Here is an 18,045-nt window from a genome sequence, read left to right on the forward strand (position 1 = left end):
GTTGAACTGAGTGTGCTTCAATATTTATGTTGTGTATAAAATTCAGGACATCCTTGACCTATCTGTTGCAAAGAATGAACAAGTGGGATATTTTTTGCTTCTGGAGTTTCTTGAACAAAGTTCCTGTGCTTTTCTTTGTGCTGCAGTCAGCATTATTAGGCAGTGAGCAGATATTGACTGAGGTATTCAAATTCAGTGAACTGGAAGGAAGGCAGCTCTATAGAGGCTTCTGTCAAACCTGTTGCACTGGCCTGGGAGGCAGTGGAAGTGTGACAGACGTTTTTTTTTTTAAAAGTGTAATACTGTACTTCCATTCTTGTTAAGTCTTGCTTCAAAGATGACTAAAATTTACAGTCTTGGCTTTTATTGTCTTTAAAGAGAACTAAAATTTACAAACTTAAGGTGGTTGTTGTTTCTTTTTAATTGTTCAAGACTAATATCAAAATGTCCATGTTGCACAGCAATCGTCTGTGTGAGGATAAAGATAACCTTTGTGAAAGTGACACTAATGTACATATATCATCTGAAACGAAAGTAATGTCTTCCTCAACCATCCTTCAACACAATGCTCATCCATTTTGATTACTGCACGTCACCCTCTCACTAAGAAAAGACAAAACTCTCCCAAATTCAAACTAGAGGCGCCAGGAAACTTCACTGGATTCAGGCACGGAATTGAGCATCAGGAACTTGGTAATGCTCACTTCAGAGGAGAGGCCAGCATTGAAAATCCATGAATTCTTCCCCCACTAGATTAATTGGAGCTGGAGAAGACCTCCCTGCTGGGAAAACTGGAGCTGGAGGCCAAACCCCACCTTACTAGCAGGGTCAGCCCAGTGGCATGGTCTCTCCCCACCACTGTCTGAGCTTTGGTAGGGGTCTCTCTTCTTATCAGCCCTCCAGCAAACCATGGCTCTGGGGGAACTGGGAGGAGAGGCAAACATTGCTTCTGATGGGGCTCCCTGTGTGCCATTGGCCTTGGCTTTCTCCCCAATTGTTTCAGGGGCAGCTCCTCACAGGTGCCTCCTAGCCAAGCTGGTGATGCGTTGAAGCTGCTCCTTACTGGTCACCCTCTTGCCTTAGAGCTGGATTTTAGCCCCCACACCCATTTTTCTAGAGTCAGTTGGCCTTAGCACAGGGTGATCAAATGAGGAGGCTCCTGACACTAATGTGGACTGATGGTATGATGCATAGCTGGACATCCTAATCGGGGCTGGATTTCGAAGAAGAGCGGCCCTAGACTGCTCCACTTGCGAGGCCCCTTCCAATCCCCACCCTCACAACTAGAAGAAAATGGAAGAGTGTTATAAACAAAACTGAGTGACGCCAAGGATGATGATGGGTATTAAATTTTTTTGCAATTCACTATTTTCTCCTCTAAAGGACATAAGATGTTATTGTTAAATACCATGGTGATTTTAAAAAATGCATGAATGTTAAAATTAACACTGGATTTTTTTTTGCAATAACTGAACTTTTGTGGAATAAGCATTACTTTTTAGGAAAATGAAATTGTAATGTACAGTGGTGCCCCGCAAGACGGAAAACTCGCTAGACGAAAGAGTTTTCCGTTTTGGAGGTGCTTTGCAAAATGAATTTCCTATGGGCTTGCTTCGCAAGACGACAATGTCTTGCGAGTTCCTGCTGGTTTTTTCCCCCTCCCCCCTTTTTCTAAGCCGCTAAGACGCTTATCAGCTGATCCGATCAGCAGATAAGCCGCTAAAAGCTGCTAATAGCGCTAATCCGCTAATCCGTCAATGGGCTTGCTTCGCAAGACGAAAAAAACCGCTAGACGAAGAGAATCACAGAACGGATTCTTTTCGTCTTGCGAGGCACCACTGTACTTTTTAAAAAACCTTGAGTTTACAAATTATATTGCCTGGGAGGTGTAAACAATATGACCATGATTACCTGACAGTGTGGCACTTTTAGAATCTACTTTATGTTCTCATTAAACAGTCAGATTTAAAATACATATTAAGAAGTAAACTACAACCATCAAATAAAGCAAGACTACAAATGTTTTTTTCCTAGCCTTCCTCATAGCAAAAATCATCCAAAACTTCGTCAAAATTTGTTTGTCTACGTTTGTCACTTTCAAAAGGAGCAATTGGGCCAAATTGGACCCTGTGGGCCGCTCCTAAGGGGCCCCCACACCAAGGCAATCTAGATGGGTTTTATTTATAGCTCTTAAGATTTTGCAGAATTTGGCTGTGAACTAGGGCCCCACAAAAAAATTTCAAGTTGGGCCCCAGAGTTTCAAATTGGGCCCCACTGGCTGGCCCCGAGTCTCATAGTTGCTGGGCCAGAGTTGCCCTGCCCTTGCACGTTTGGGCTTGCAATTTGGGGAGAGGGGAGACTGCCCGCTGGGGGTGGGCGGGCTGGGGAGGCCCCCTAGATTTAGAGGCCCTAGGCTGCAGCCTACTTAGCCTATACATAAGCCCGGCCCTGATCCTAATGCTTAGTCAGAAAGGTGGTGGGTGGAGTCACCAGTGACCTTCAAACACATTTTACATACATTTTGTGTCTGCATAACAACGTTTAATAGGGATCCTGCTGATAATCAACACAGTTGCTAATCTGTAGCATGGTATAGTGCATGTTAGTTTTGAATTTCCAGGGCAGAAATGAAAAGCATGCAGGATAATTAACATTACCAGCCATTATTAAGGACAATTACGAACCTGTAAATGATATTTTTAAACCACAGCATTATTCACACTTTCAGAATCTTAGCAGCAAACATACGGTCAGTGATACATTTACTGTTTTGAGAAGTGAATTTGCCTTAAAAATTTACAGTCACCCTCTCTCATTTATTTTCCTTTAATTCACAAGCTCACGTTACAGCATGTAAAATCGTAATTAAAACAGAAGTCCCAGAGGGTTGTTGCTTAATATTGCGAACATGACTTATTTTAGGTGTTTGAAATGGAATGGATTTTCCCCCCCTTTTAATGATTGAAAATATGTTAGAATCACAAAGCAGACATTGAGAACATGGAGGGTAATCTGAGAGCCTTTGTAGGCAGCTAGCCAGGAGAAAGAAGTCCTTCATAGCTGCCAAGAGTACATAGGGCAAGGCAGAGAGGTTGAAACCTGTTGAAATAATAACCACTCTGGCATTTTCAAAGGATAGCTACTGCTGCTTCTTAATTATCAATGATACAGAGGGAGGAGAGGATTTAGTAGTGCGCTTAAGGGGGCAATGCAGTGGAGATAATATCCAAATCTTTTAAAGAAACACAAAATACAAATGGATCAAAGCAGATCTACTTGTTGGGGAGCTGATATACTGCTGTTTGTGGGCTGACGCCAAAATTCTTTGCTTTGACAATTGTTGGTTAACATTTCCTGCCAGTCAAAAGTATCACCTGAGGAACTGTTATTAAGCTGGCTTCAGTGTTTTATTATTTTCTTATAGCTCAGTCTGTCCATACCGCCTTATGTAAACAACACCAATAGGGGCAAAATCTGAAATTAAGTGTCATCAGAATTTTGCCTGAGAGAATTAGGATTGAGTCTAAAGTTTGTATAGCACATGTATGCATACACTTTTTTGCCTTTGTGATACGTAGTCAGGACCAGCTAGATCCTTCACTCGTCTGCTGGTGTCATTTTTACATGATTTATGAAGGACAGAAAAAAGAAAAACCGTAAGTAATTATCAAGACTTGACTTCAGCTTGCTTATAGTATAACAATGGCTCACTGTTGGGTTATCTGTGCCCCATCTGGCTCTTGTGCACCCAAACACACACACACACACACACACACACACACACACACACACTGCTTTAAACAAAAATACCTTGAGGAATTTTTGTGGCTCTTTTTTGACCTAGGACATCATTTTGCTGGTGTCTTTGCTCACAGAGAGGTTTGCGTTTGGTGGGGGTTTTGTCATAGGCACCCTCTGAAGTTTCAGTGTACTCAAGGGCTGGAAAAGCCCTTATTGCAGAGGCTTTGTTTTCTTTGTTGGACTGTTTATTTTGTTTTCTTCCCACGCGGTTCCCTAGCCTCACTCTGGCAACTGCTTTTCCGCATGAATTGCATTCCTCGGGGGCCGCAAGTCTCCTAATTCTTCCAGTCGATTTGGTTGCTGCCTGCATGATTATGCCTCAACTCCAACTCTCTATTGGTCTGTGCCAAGGAAGCAAACGGCTTGTTAAGTGTCTTACACATGAAGACCTAAGTACATTTTTAAACCTCATTAGTGCACAGGGCTCTGCTTTGCTCCATTTTAATAGCATGTGAATTTCTTGAACCACCATTTGCTTTAGGAATGGGTTGTAGACTGATTTTACTTATTTCCCTCCAACCTAGAGAGACTTTAGATCAGTTAACTTAAGACAGGGTCTCTGCAAACCCATGATTGTGAAAGGATTCACCAGGCTAGTAGCTCCACCATCTCTCACGCTCCCCCCCCCCCGCCCAGCCCCTTGAAGGCAGCAGTTACAGGGGAAGGCTACTCCATATTTCTGCCTCCTCCAGGAGCAAAGGGCCACGGCGCCGTTCATCAGCAAGAATGCGTTCTGCATAGATGTGGATTGAGATAAATTAATGTTAGGAAGAATTGCAATGATACATTGAGAAAGTTCATTGAAGTTAAAGAAAAGGGAGTGAATAGCAATTTCACCCACTTACATGGTGCATTTAAGGACACGACTGAAATGGGTGTTAAATTTGCTTTCTGAAACAGTGACCTTTATCTGAGGGTCACAGAGCAGTTTAGCCCCACCCTTTCAGAACTCCAGCATTGACTTCATTTTTGGGACATTCTAGAATGAGAAATCTTGTGTATTGGCTTTTATACAACATCATAATTAAACAGGTTTGAATTTCTGGGTCACCTGGGCAATTAGGTGTGAGGGTGCATGGACACAGTGAAGCAAAGTTGACATAATGTGAATATTGTTGTAAATATATTTTAGACATGGAGATAAATAGATGAAAAAGGCTTCTGTAGCAGTTCATTTTAACTGAAGTCCCCTGATTGTTGATTCCTAGAATAAAGTAATTGAGAGGACTGTGCTTTGCATCTTAACATTCTGATATAATGTCATGGGTGCATTTGTTGGTTTTTTTGGGGGGGAGTTAGGAGCACCAAACATGGTGGAAGTGAAACCTGATGACAACTCACATATAAGGTCATAGACAATTTAAATGGAGAACATTGGGGAAAATTGGAAAGCTTTGAATAACTCTTGTTCAGCCTTGGATATAAACTGCTTAGAAGCCACCTTGGCATTAAGCGATATAGAATAGAAGAGAATAGAAGCAAATAGATTTGCAAACTGATGCGCCATTTTGCCAGTTAGAATGAAAAATTTGCATTTGGGATGCTACAGTTATTCAGGTCTCTGTCATACTTCTTAGAAAGAGGTGTTTTCTTTTGATCATGAGCATGAAGCACAATTAAGTCAGTTGCAGATAACAATAACACACACACGATGCTTAGATGAGCCCATTGAAAAAAGAAAAAAATTGTATGTCTGCAGATTAGTACCCCAGACACCGGCAGGTGGGGAAGCAGGATATATACACCAGAAAGAACAAGCGTGCAGATTCCCTAAGCAAACAAGGGGGAGAAGAGGAAGTAGTTTCATGCCACTTGCAAGGGTGTATTTGTGCAGAGGCAGAGCACAGCCACTCTTGAGGGTGAGACTTTATGATTAATGGTGTTTATTCTTGACAGAAGCCTCCTTTATTTATCTCCAATACAGTTTAGTGATTTTATCAGTCACCTGAATGAAAAATATTCAGTCATACCAATATTGCAGTGTAAATTGAGTAGAGTCACTTTTTATTATATCTTTCAGCCTTATCATCTGCACAGTAATTTTCTAGCAAGGGGTTTTGATATAGAAAGGCAGGATTTAGCTGTAGTTGACAGAAAGCCTCTTCAATTTCCCCTAAAAGTTCAGGCTGCTCTTAGAAATGTATGTATTAAAAAAAAAAGCCTCAACTCTTATCCAAGCAATTTCAGGATTTGAAAGAATAAAGAAGATAAAATGCAGAGACCTGGATATGAGAAATGCTGTTAATTTGGAAGCTTCTAATGGTTGTGAAGTCAACGGTGAAAGGTTCTTTAGCATTTAAATATGTGGCTGTGTGTGTGTGTGTGTGTGTGTGTGTGTGTGTGTTTGCATGGCTACATAGTTCTGCTTTCTTCTAATCAATCAGCATCCAGGCAGACCCTGTCGTTTATCCAGGGTGTGATTTCAGAGCAGAGGACTCTAATGACCACATGCAGCTCATCAGTTGCTCAGATAGCGGCCAGGGCGTCTTCCAAAACTGGTTGGGGTGGAATTTTTTTCTTTCTCTCAGTGCATCAATGAAACAAGAGGGCATCTTAAACAAATGCCTATTACGTTAGCTTAGTTAGGAGCATTAAGTGAGAGAAGGTTAGAGACATTTCTTTGACCCTCCCTTTTTGGTGGGGTGGGGTGGGGTGGTGTTATATGGATATCTGCACACTAATGTAGTCTTGACAGGCTGCTTAAATTCAGCAGGAGAAAACAACCAACACACATATTTCAGAAAAACGCATCGCACATATGCTCTAATTTCAACATATATTCTGTCATATAAGGTGCCGTTCTTGAGCTGGTTAACAAAGAAGCTTTTCAACCCTGATATTGTTGTGATTGAGTCATGGTGAATTGGATAAATAATGTAAAGTTTAGCCCACTGGAGGGGGCAAGTGTGAATTATGTCAGTTCTTTTGAGCTCACTGCAGAAGACATTTGAGCCTTTGACACCATATAATTTGCAGCTGAGTGATTGGAAAGAATTAATAGATACGAATTACTCAGAATCATTTACATATGTGTGCATTTACATATATCATCTCCTATCCAGACATCATATAGCGTTAGGCCTATTAAGTTTCAGTATCAGTAATGTGTCCTATGCCTTCACATCGTAGGTTGGAAATCAAAAGAGGTATAAAGTGTGAGAGTAATGGGGGGGGGGGGAGGTTTGATCATTCATATAAAGACTTTTATCTTGAACTGATTCGCCAAAATTTCAGTGCTTTCAAGTCACACTGATTTTATTACAAGAGTTGAGTCAGGGCAATTCATATGTTTGTGTTTTGGTTGGATGATGCCCCTCTCACAGTTGCTGCTTATGCTGCCTTACAGTTTGGCTTCTTTAACCCTTTTGCCAGAAGATCATAAATTACATCTGCTTCACACATACCTCTTCCGGTGTGATTGGCACGTTTCAGTGGCTGCTCCTATGCAAATCTATCCAAAGAGTTTTCCGGTATAATTCTTCCTAGTTGCTGTTTACATAATGCTCAAGTGACAGCTGGCCCCTTAAGAAGTTCTTGCATGTTGCATAGACACAATGTCAGGATAAATCTCATGTGCGGAAGTCTTCACAAGTAGGTGGCTTGATAGGGCAGCATCCAGCGATACAGGGACAGGTATATGGGAATAGGTTTCTGACACAAAAGTTTGTATTAAATTTATATACTGCCCATCTTCCAAGGATCACAGGGCAGTTTACTGTATAAAAACAGGAAAAAGACATAGCACAATAACAAACATAACAATAATCACCACCCTGCACCAGTTCTAAAGGCCATATATTGTTTAATTAGCCAAAGGTCTGGGAGAAGAGGAATGTTTTCGCTTTGCACCTAAAGAGACGGAATGAAGGTGCCAGGCAGCCTCCTTGGGGAGATCATTCCCTCACAGAATAGGCCCATCCTCCCGACCTCTTGTGGAGAGCCTCAAATGGAGAGTGCAGGGTCCAGGTCGGCTCATATGAAAGAGGCAGGCCTTGAGGTATTGCAGTCCTGAACCATTTAAGGCTTTATAGGTCAAAACCAGTACTTTGAATTGGGCCCAGAAACTAATTAGAAGCCAGGCCAGGATCTGCGTTATCTGCTCAAACCACCTTGCCCCAGTGAAGCAATCTGGCCGCTGAATTCTGCACCGTCTTCAGAAGCAGCCCCATGTACAGTGCTGCCTCGCAAGACAAAATTAATTCGTTCCGCAAGTCTCTTCGTCTTGCGGTTTTTTCGTCTTGCGATGCACGGTTTCCCATAGGAATGCATTGAAAATCAATTAATGCGTTCCTAGGGAAACCGCTTGCCAGGCTGGCGGTGCGGAGAAGGGCTTTTCTCCGCACCGCAAGCCTTCAGGACAGGTACGGGAACACAGGGGAAGGCGCGCAGCGCTTTCCCTCTGTTCCCGGGGCTTACGTGGGAGGAGGGTTTTTCCTCCCCGCCGCCAACATTTAGAACAGCATTCTGAATGTTGGCGGTGGGAAGGAAAACCCTCCTCCCACCCCAAGTCTTCAGGAAAGCCATCCGATGCCGCGTGGCGGGAGGAGGCGTTCCCCCCCGCCTGGCATCGGAGCTTCGTTCCGATGCCGCGCGCCAGGAGGAGGCGTTCCCCCCCCCCCGCCCGGCATCGGAGCTTCGTTCCGATGCCGCGCGCCGGGAGGAGGCGTTCCCCCCCCCGCCCGGCACCGGAGCTTCGTTCCGATGCCGCGCGCCGGGAGGAAACGTTCCCCCCCGCCCGGCATCGGAGCTTCGTTCCGATGCCGCGTGGGGAGGAGGAGGAGGCGTTCCCCCCCCGCCCGGCATCGGAGCTTCGTTCCGATGCCGCGCGCCGGGAGGAGGCGTCCCCCCCGCCCGGCATCGGAGCTTCGTTCCGATGCCGCGCGGGGGGGAGGAGGCGTTCCCCCCCGCCCGGCATCGGAGCTTTGTTCCGATGCCGTGCGGCGGGAGGAGGCGTTCCCCCCCTGCCCGGCATCGGAGCTTTGTTCCGATGCCGCGCGGCGGGAGGAGGTCCGAGGACAGTGGGGAAGACGCGCTGCGCTTCCCCGCTGTCCCGGAGATTTCCCTATGGGCTGTCGTCTTGTGAGGCAAGCCCATAGGGAAATTCGTTTTGCGAAGCGCCTCCAAAACGGAAAACCCTTTCGTCTAGCGGGTTTTCCGTCTTGCGAGCCGTTCGTCTTGCGGGGTACCACTGTATAAAGTGTTGCAGTAACCTACAGTTTTAGTTAGTGCTTGTATCTTGGTTCACTTCCTGTCTTGACTTGGCTCAATTATTAGAATTATTTCTTCAGCAAAATCATTTCAATGATGCATCTTTATTTACAAATGGTGGTCCCAATCGCCTAGACTGATCTGCAGGGTGGGTTGAGGCTGCCAGAGAGCTAGGGTGTTAAAATAGATTCTTTTCCTCTGCATAGCCTTACTCTGTTGAAAGGAGTTTTTGATAGGAAATTATAGAGCTTTGCTTCCCATTAAGAGGAAGAGTTAGCTTTTAACCACAGAGGGGGACAGCAGGACCCGAGACCCATGTTTCATCAAGGGAGGTCCGAGGACAGTGGGGAAGACGCGCTGCGCTTCCCCGCTGTCCCGGAGATTTCCCTATGGGCTGTCGTCTTGTGAGGCAAGCCCATAGGGAAATTCGTTTTGCGAAGCGCCTCCAAAACGGAAAACCCTTTCGTCTAGCGGGTTTTCCGTCTTGCGAGCCGTTCGTCTTGCGGGGTACCACTGTATAAAGTGTTGCAGTAACCTACAGTTTTAGTTAGTGCTTGTATCTTGGTTCACTTCCTGTCTTGACTTGGCTCAATTATTAGAATTATTTCTTCAGCAAAATCATTTCAATGATGCATCTTTATTTACAAATGGTGGTCCCAATCGCCTAGACTGATCTGCAGGGTGGGTTGAGGCTGCCAGAGAGCTAGGGTGTTAAAATAGATTCTTTTCCTCTGCATAGCCTTACTCTGTTGAAAGGAGTTTTTGATAGGAAATTATAGAGCTTTGCTTCCCATTAAGAGGAAGAGTTAGCTTTTAACCACAGAGGGGGACAGCAGGACCCGAGACCCATGTTTCATCAAGGGAGGGAAGAATTCATATCTTCTCTAGTTTGGCTTCAATGATGGTATGGTAAATATTCTCCTGCTAAGTTGTTGACTAAGAGACTTGGGCATTATTGGTCTTCACTCCCATATGTGACATTATGGAGCGTAGCTGAGGTTAATGGACTGAGAATGTTGGATGAGGATCATAGAGCAAGTCTTATTCAGGCTTTTGCCGGGAAAGCATGGAAGGAGATGCAAGACTCTTCTTCTTACCATCCTCTTGGCTGCAGTCTCACATCTTTGTATGCTAATCTGAAGGCCTGGAAAGGGATTCTTTGTGTTTTCTGCTGAATGCACTTAGAATCCTCCCTGTGGTTGGGAGACACAGTTGCACAGGATTCCTGATAGTGGGGCAGATTCAGCAGAACTCTCAAAGAAGCCCCCTCAGACTTTCCTGCTCAACACTTAAAGGTTGGATCTGGAACTAGCAGGGATGGAGATGTTGGGTGCGGGTTTTGGGTTGCCCTGCTCCAATTCCTTAATATGTGTGGTGATAACACTTGAGTAGGGTTGAGGATCAGAATGACCAGAACAGAGGGTAATGCTAGGGAAGGCAGGAGGTTTGAGAAGGTATAATTTTGCATGTTAGTTGGAGTAGCTAAAGGGTGGGGGGGATTACACATACCTTATAATGTCTTGACATACCATTATGCATTTGTGTGAGCTGATACATTGACTACAACTGAACCAAGTGCTTCCCCAGACCCAAAAACGTGAGTCACTATTTAGAAACACACAGCACTTTATCATGTCCCTAGAGACTCTTGATAAAATCATGCATATTTCAGCTTTCCTTTAAAAACATTTTGCTCACCTTCGTGTTTGCAGAAAATACCTTGTAAACATGGCATGAGCATATTGCAATAGAAAACCCCAAATGAAAAATTAGGAGAAAAATAAAATGAATTCCTACTTTAATTATTTATAAAAATAAGGATTTTGGGAGTCATTCTCATTATTTTCACGAGCCCGACATAAATCTCTCAACACAGCAGTTGCAGGAGTCATGGTTAACTTGTCTGAGAGGTAATGGGTACCAGCCTCAACAGAGAACTCCTCCTGTGGTTTAGCTGTATATGATCCCTGCAGATCTTTGTTTAGTTAGAAATTGGAAGGTTTTTGTTTTTGTTTGTTATTATGTTATGTATTGTTGTGTCTTTATATTGTAAATTGCCCTGTGATCCTCAGATGAAGGGTGGTATAGAAATCTATCTATCTATCTATCATCTATCTATCTATCTATCTATCTATCTATCTATCTATCTATCTATCTATCATCTATCTATCTATCTATCTATCATCTATCTATCTATCTATCTATCATCTATCTATCATCTATCTATCTATTTAATGAACAAATTCAAGGTGCAGGTTATAATTGCCATTATCGTATTTACCCGAGCCTAATGCGCCATCGAATATAATGCACACCTAAATTTTCAGAACCCTGAAACCAAAAAAAGTGTTTGCTGGCGAATGTAAATGTGCCATCAAATCTAATGCACACTTTAATTTTTGCAACGTAATTTGGCCAAAAAAGTTGAGCATTAGATTCAAGTAAAATACGGTAATTTTTCTTAACCTTTTAGTTTATAACCTTTACATTTCACAAACATAACGTTGAGTCTGGTGCTTTCTGCTCTAAAGAAAGAAAGACCATATGTCAATGGGTCATACAAATTTCCTGCCTGATCATTTTAGCAAGTTTACAAAAGCTTCTCTGTCCAGCTGCCTGGAGGAAAGTCTAACTCATGAACTAATGAATTTTATTTTTGCCTCGTCTAGCTGCTATACCTTCAGATAGAACTCGTTGTTTTTTTTACTTTGGTACAAACCTACTTTTGTGGAAGCTGTAAAAATGAATATAATGCTTTTCCCCCGAACAGGAGTTGAAGAAAACTCATCCTTAATGCAGTCAGTTTGCTTGTTGAGTGGTGAGAAACCCACTTTGGGACTCTTCAGTTTCTTTTCAAACTTGTACTTATTTTCTTTTCCTTAGAAATAATACTTAAAGTCAGCAACATCAAAAGAACTTGCTGCCCTTGGTGGTTCTCTTGGCTGCTGCCTGTGACTCTACTGTGTCTGTCCTAAATTAATTGGGGGAAACTGGGCCAAAAACCGTTTAGCTGAGGTCAGCCAGTTGGGGTGCTGCACGTTCGTGACAAGCTTAATGACAAGCCTTTGCCAAAGAGCAGGCAAGTTGGCTGAGACAGGCAGCCTAACAAAATGGCTTCTCCGTACAGCTTTCCATTTGCTGGCATCCCAGAGTATCCCGTCACTGAAGCATCATGTCAAGGGCCATTGCCAGGCAGGTGGTTTCCTTCTCGAAATCTTCCTCATTATGTTTGGGTAGCACCTGGGTTTAGGGCTTCTTTCTTGCTTTCTCACAGTTCCATGTTTGCTGTTAAAAATGTCCCATTCCACCTGGCAATCATTGTGTGGCTAATTAAATTACTGGATTGTCAGTCTGGCTCCACAATGGTTTGCTTTGCCCTGTTGAAGGAAAACAAACATATGGCGCATCTTTGATCTATTGTCAGCTGGTTGGGAAATTGCCCAATCAAAAAAGCATCCTCAAAAGCTGTCTTGTAATAGTTAGCAAACTCAGGATCAGCTGGATATAATTTGTTCCTAATTGAAGTGGGACAGTTGCAATAAGGATGGGCTAGCAAGCCAAGGAAAGAGGTAATAATTGTATTACTGTCATAATAATTTAAACAGTTTTTGCTCTGCCCTTCGACGGAAAAGCGGATTATATTCCATCAATAAAAACAAAATGTTCCAATCAACAGACTTAAAATATTCAGTTATTTTAAGTTATTTTATGCAACACAATGGAAAAAAGAATTAGAAGGAAAGAAAAAAAGCAGTTTCGGCCGCCATTTCTTAAAGTTGCATAGTATTTCTTCTAATGACCAGCTGGAGTGAATTCAGTTCTGAGAGAGGAGATGCCAAATGGAGCCGATCTCTCCACTGATCTGATTGAATTATTGTGCTCCCCTTCTCTCCCTCTGCTGCATCCTGATGGAATGCCTCCTCTTAGGTGGCATTTGATGGAATGGAGATGGCTGCCATCTTTTCCCTTGCAATACAGTCCTGTTCCAATTACTGCCCTGATTAGCGAGTGTTATGTAGCTGCCCAGTGCACATATCTGCCAGGGACTTCAGGGCTCAGACCAGGAAGCTAAAGGTTGGCACCTAGCCTAGTGAGCACCTAACCCACAGACTGCGTGCCTCAGAGTCCTTTTGAGGCACAAAAAGAAAAGGAGTTGTGCAACACTGCTATGATTGGTATGGGCCTCTTGGAGTAAGGCTGAGAAACTCGCCCACTCCCCCTGCTGAAGAAGGCACCCGCCCCCGGCATGAGCAGCAGAAACCCGAGTGTGCAAGGATAACTCTACCACTCCTTCCTTCCCTCCCCAGCTTTTTTATTTTTATTTTAAGTAAGCCCTGACTTGGTGTAAAGGAGGCACCTCCTCTGGCTAGCAGGCAACGGTGGCAGCCTGAGCAGAGGTGAATGGTACTCCATTCCGGAATGTTCCACTAGAAAAGAAGCACAGGGTGGGGTGGGGGAGAGACTCAATCCAAAGGCTCTACATCAGGCACCCCCCAACTCGGCCCTCCAGCTGTTTTGGGACTACAACTCCCATCATCCCTAGCCAACAGGACCAGTGGTCAGGGATGATGGGAATTGTAGTCCCAAAACAGCTGGAGGGCTGAGTTTGGGGATACCTGCTCTACATGTTGGGACTGGTAGCTCAGAAGGGTCAAGGTAAAGGAAGCTCTGCTCCCTCAGGATGGCATTTCTCTTCTACAGGCTACTGGGGCTCCTCTTACACTTCTAGTGAATACTTTAATTTTGTTTTTCTCTATGAGTTAAACATATGTAAACTGCATTAATATGCAGAATAATCAAATCTGTGATCTGTAATTACTGAGGTGATCCTGCCCTGACCGCAACAGCCACCATTAATGTTGCTGTCTCTAATACGCTGGTAGAGCGTATGGGTTGCATGCAAAAGGGTGGCGGTTCAGTCCTCAGCGCCTCCTGGTAGAACTGGAAGGGACTTTTGTTTGAAACCCAGAGAGCTGCTGTCAGTCAGTGTATACAGTGCTGCGCTAGATGGATCAATGATCTGTTTCCGTACCAGCTAGCTTCTTATGTTCCTGTTGGATGCGACTGGGCATAAGTGTTGGTGTACAGTGGTACCTCAGTTTACGAACTTAAATCCGTTCTGGAAGTCCGTTCTTAAACCAAAGCCGTTCTTAAATGGAGGCACGCTTTCCCTAATGTGGCCTTCCACCGTTCAGCTCCCATTTGTAGACTGAGGTAAAGTTCGCTAACTGGAACACTACTTCCGGTTTTGCAGAATCCGTATACTGAATAGTTTGTAAACAGGGCTGTTCTTAAACCAAGGTACCTCTGTATTTGTAACAGTCATTAATCATACAGACTACCTAATATACTTGTCAAATTCCTTGCAGGATGCATGATATTTGAGGTTGTAGGGTGCAGGGTGACCAAACAGCTTTTTCATTTAAAAGTGTTGGTGACACACTTGCTAGCACTTTCAAAGGAGAAGGAAAAACATGTTTCCTACAGCTTTTCTATCTGTGCAATGGGAAACATGCCTTGAGTCAACCAGTTGAACTTGGGTCCCATAGACAATCTTCGGGACAAATTAGTCACAACCCAACTCAGGTCCCATTGATTTCAACCAGCTTAGTCTGGATTCAACATGGTGTGTGTTGATCTTCGTTGTGGATAACAGTTAACTTTAAGTGAGGGTATGCTATATTTTTTTTAAAAAAAAAAATCACACCAAACATACTGTATATTTTGTTCTCTTTCTGTTCTAGGCCTTCTGCTCTATCCGGTAGCCCAACATATTCAGAATTGCCGTTCATCAGAATATCCCCCCACAGGAACCCTGCTTCAGCATCAGAATCTCCCTTTAGCCCCCCTCATCCCTACATTAACCCTTACATGGACTATATCCGATCACTGCACAGCAGCCCTTCTCTGTCTATGATCTCAGCGGCTCGGGGCCTCAGCCCCACAGATGGTGAGTTTCAGACCAGCTTTTCCTGTTTGCTCTCATTTTGGCAGCAGTTACATTAATCTTGTCAAAGGATCTCTTCAGCTCCTTCCAATCAGCTGCAGCAGGTTTGTCAAACATTTATTATGTCATAAATGTTTCAATACTTCCATCAGCCTATAGCTGGTCATTTGTACATTTCATTGAAACATCAACTAAAGGTACCATCTTGTTTGAAATTTTAAATATGGAAATATATTTATTGCTTCTAACTCCTGCCGCCATGGACTGCCTTTCTTCTTGCTTACACCAGTGTAAAATAGGCAAGATAGGAATACAGTGTGTTGGAATCAGTTCGTGGCATTTAGCCATAGTCTCTTCCCAGAACTTTTTAAAAGGAGACAAACGTTTTGTCTTCATTCCATGGGACTGTGATTGCTTGTATTAAATTTAATTTGGAAAAAAATGTAATTCTTGCCAAATTTTTGGTAGGCAAAACATTATGAAGACAGGTCCCCTTGAATTCAGAGTTATAAACCAAGAGTTTATTTATGTTTAAAAGCATAAATTATCTTAATCCATCTAAAGTTAGTCATTGCTAGTTTCCATTGAAACCAGTGGAACAAGTTAGTTGTAACTAGTTTTCCCCATTGCTTTTAGTTGAACCATCTTAAAATTAAGCCAGCTTTAAACTAGAGAGGGGGCCATGTTATCAGCATCGTTTTATTTATCTGAATCAGTTAGCCTTGCTTTCAAGGTTTGGATTTTATAATTATGAGTTGTATTTTCGCCCAACCCATGCTTAGATAAGAATACAGAAATCCAGCCTTGAGAATGGTTTCACATCTATGCAGATTGATGGAGAAAGCAACACAAGTGAATGCAAGAAAGATTTTTTTGCAAACCTGTTTTGCAAATTTCACATGTTGTAAAATATGTGTTCTTCATCAGGGGCAGCTACGAAAATTACACAAATGTAACAAAACTCCAGAAACATTTAATAATTTCATATAAAAAGTATATGCATCTGCTGCTCCCCAGCTGGTTTTCCCTTTTTGTCTCCTGCTGTGTGGTGCAACCCTCCTTCCAGTTGCAGGTCCATATATATTGCCATGGACTGGTTAGACACAAGGAATGGTGGGAGGAACCAGCTGGGGAATCGCCAAGCGAAGAAGGCTCAAAGCCTGGGCAATAGTGGTGGGACAACGATGAGTGGTCAGAGGAAGAAGACAGGGAAGTGGAGGTGTCAGAAGCTGAAGGGCTGACAGGGCTCAGTGAGTTGGGAGAGTCTGTGGCAGAGAGAAGTTCGGAATCAGAGGCAGAAGCTGAAGCAGACAAATAGGAGGGGGGAGGTCAAGCGGCAGATATGAGTCACAGTGGCGTAGCGTGGGGGTGCAGGGGGGCCGGCCGCACCGGGCGCAACATCTGGGGGTTAGGGTTAGGGGGCGCAAATCCACGGGTTAGGGGGCGCAAATCCACGGGTTAGGGGGCGCAAATTACTTGCCTTGCCCCGGGTGCTGACAACCCACGCCACGCCACTGATGAGTCAGGCTAGCGAAGAGTCACAGGTGCCCCCCCACCGCTGCTACGACAAGCTCCTCTCCCTGCCCAGACTTCCAGAAGAGGTATGAAACAGGAGGAGCAAAGACAGTCTGCATGCAGGCAGCGTCTCCAATTGCTTGCAAGAAGTCCTGAAGAGGAGGAGACCTAGACTGCTTTTAGTCACAGCAACAGATTTCATAGTGTAGGACCTACAGGGCATGAGCAACTGTGCTCATTAGGCCCAAAACTCAGCCAAGGCTGTAAAGATGGTGTTTCACTAATAAAAAGTTAACTCCAACTTTCAACTGTGGGATTTACAGACCAGCTTGCTCTGTGACATATATGCAGGCTGTGTGCTAGCATGAACCTTGGATAGTTCATGATTTGGCCACGTCCTGAGCCATTCACAAGACCAAGAAATCTAGAATAAACATTCTTGACTGACTGAAAAAGTTTACTCATGAGGAAAATGGAAAATTCATGATTGTGTGAACCTACCCAAAGTTAATATTATAAAATAATGCTAACGTAAGAACATCTAAAATTCCTATGGAGAGAAAAGAAAACCAAGGTAGGTATTTCATCTGAGTAACGGGGGGGGGGGTATGTATTCTGGGCTCTGTTAACTGTACAGTAATAATACTGTAATTTGAGTATTTAAAATGGTAATTGCTGCTAAATTGAGCTATAATGGGTCAAATTAGCTAGCTAGTGTGTATGGAAGACAATTAGAATACTATTTTAATTAAGGGAAAAGTGCTTCCCACCACATATGAAAATGGCAGATTTACAAAACCGACAGTCTGCCTTTAGCTGAATTTGAAAAATGAGCTGTTCTCGCTGCCCAAATGGATAATACCGTAACTAATTAATCCTCACATATAAGAACATATACCTTTACAGATAATCCATTACTTATGGGTGCTTGTTCTTATGAGAATAAATTTTAATGACCTGTTGTCAATCAGAATTTATATTACATATGCAGGGCATTTGTAATAGTGAAAAAGAAAGTTTAGCTTTTCGTCTAAAACATTTAGTTAATTCCTCAAAACTTATAGGGCATGTGTGTATGTCAATACCTTGGTATTTGTTGAAAAATCCTATTTGGATATCGGTTATGTATTGTTGGTCTCTAGATCTCCCTTGATCTACAGCTTCATATTTATATAGCAAGTATGTAATTTCTAATAATTTTTGTAAGAATTGCCATTAGGAACATAGCTCAGTTTGTCTCCACCAGGTGTGGGGAACCTTTGAGACTCCAGGTGTTGTTAGTCTACAACTCCCATCCTTCCTGGCCATTGGCCGTACTTGCTCGGCTGATGGGAGTTGCAGTTCAGCAACACCTGCAGGGCCAAAAGTTCCCCACACTTTGTGTACATTGATTGGCAGCTGCTCTCCAGAGCTTCCCAAAGGTCCTTCACTGTCCTGGTTGGAGATGATGGGGATCAAATGCATAAATGTGTACATGCTGGGAAACCATATTAAAAAAGACCTTTTCTATGTCCCAGGTGAGAATGAAGAGAAATAACTCCAGTACTTCAAAACTTAACTTTCCAAATAACGAA

General features: G+C 43.3%; 1 protein-coding gene across 4 annotated transcripts in view; it reads left to right on the forward strand.

Moving 5' to 3' along the window:
* Positions 1-18,045, forward strand: part of GLI3 (GLI family zinc finger 3) — a 255,223-nt gene that overhangs the window by 159,405 nt on the left and 77,773 nt on the right. For all 4 annotated transcript variants that reach the window (XM_081165088.1, XM_081165090.1, XM_081165089.1 and 1 more), the window contains one exon: positions 14,754-14,959. In XM_081165088.1, coding sequence (XP_081021214.1) covers positions 14,754-14,959 — 206 coding nt within the window. The remainder of the gene's footprint in view (positions 1-14,753; positions 14,960-18,045) is intronic.

This window comes from Podarcis bocagei (assembly GCF_964188305.1).
Source record: "Podarcis bocagei genome assembly, chromosome: 12".
In the NCBI taxonomy this organism is placed as follows: Eukaryota; Metazoa; Chordata; class Lepidosauria; order Squamata; family Lacertidae; genus Podarcis; species Podarcis bocagei.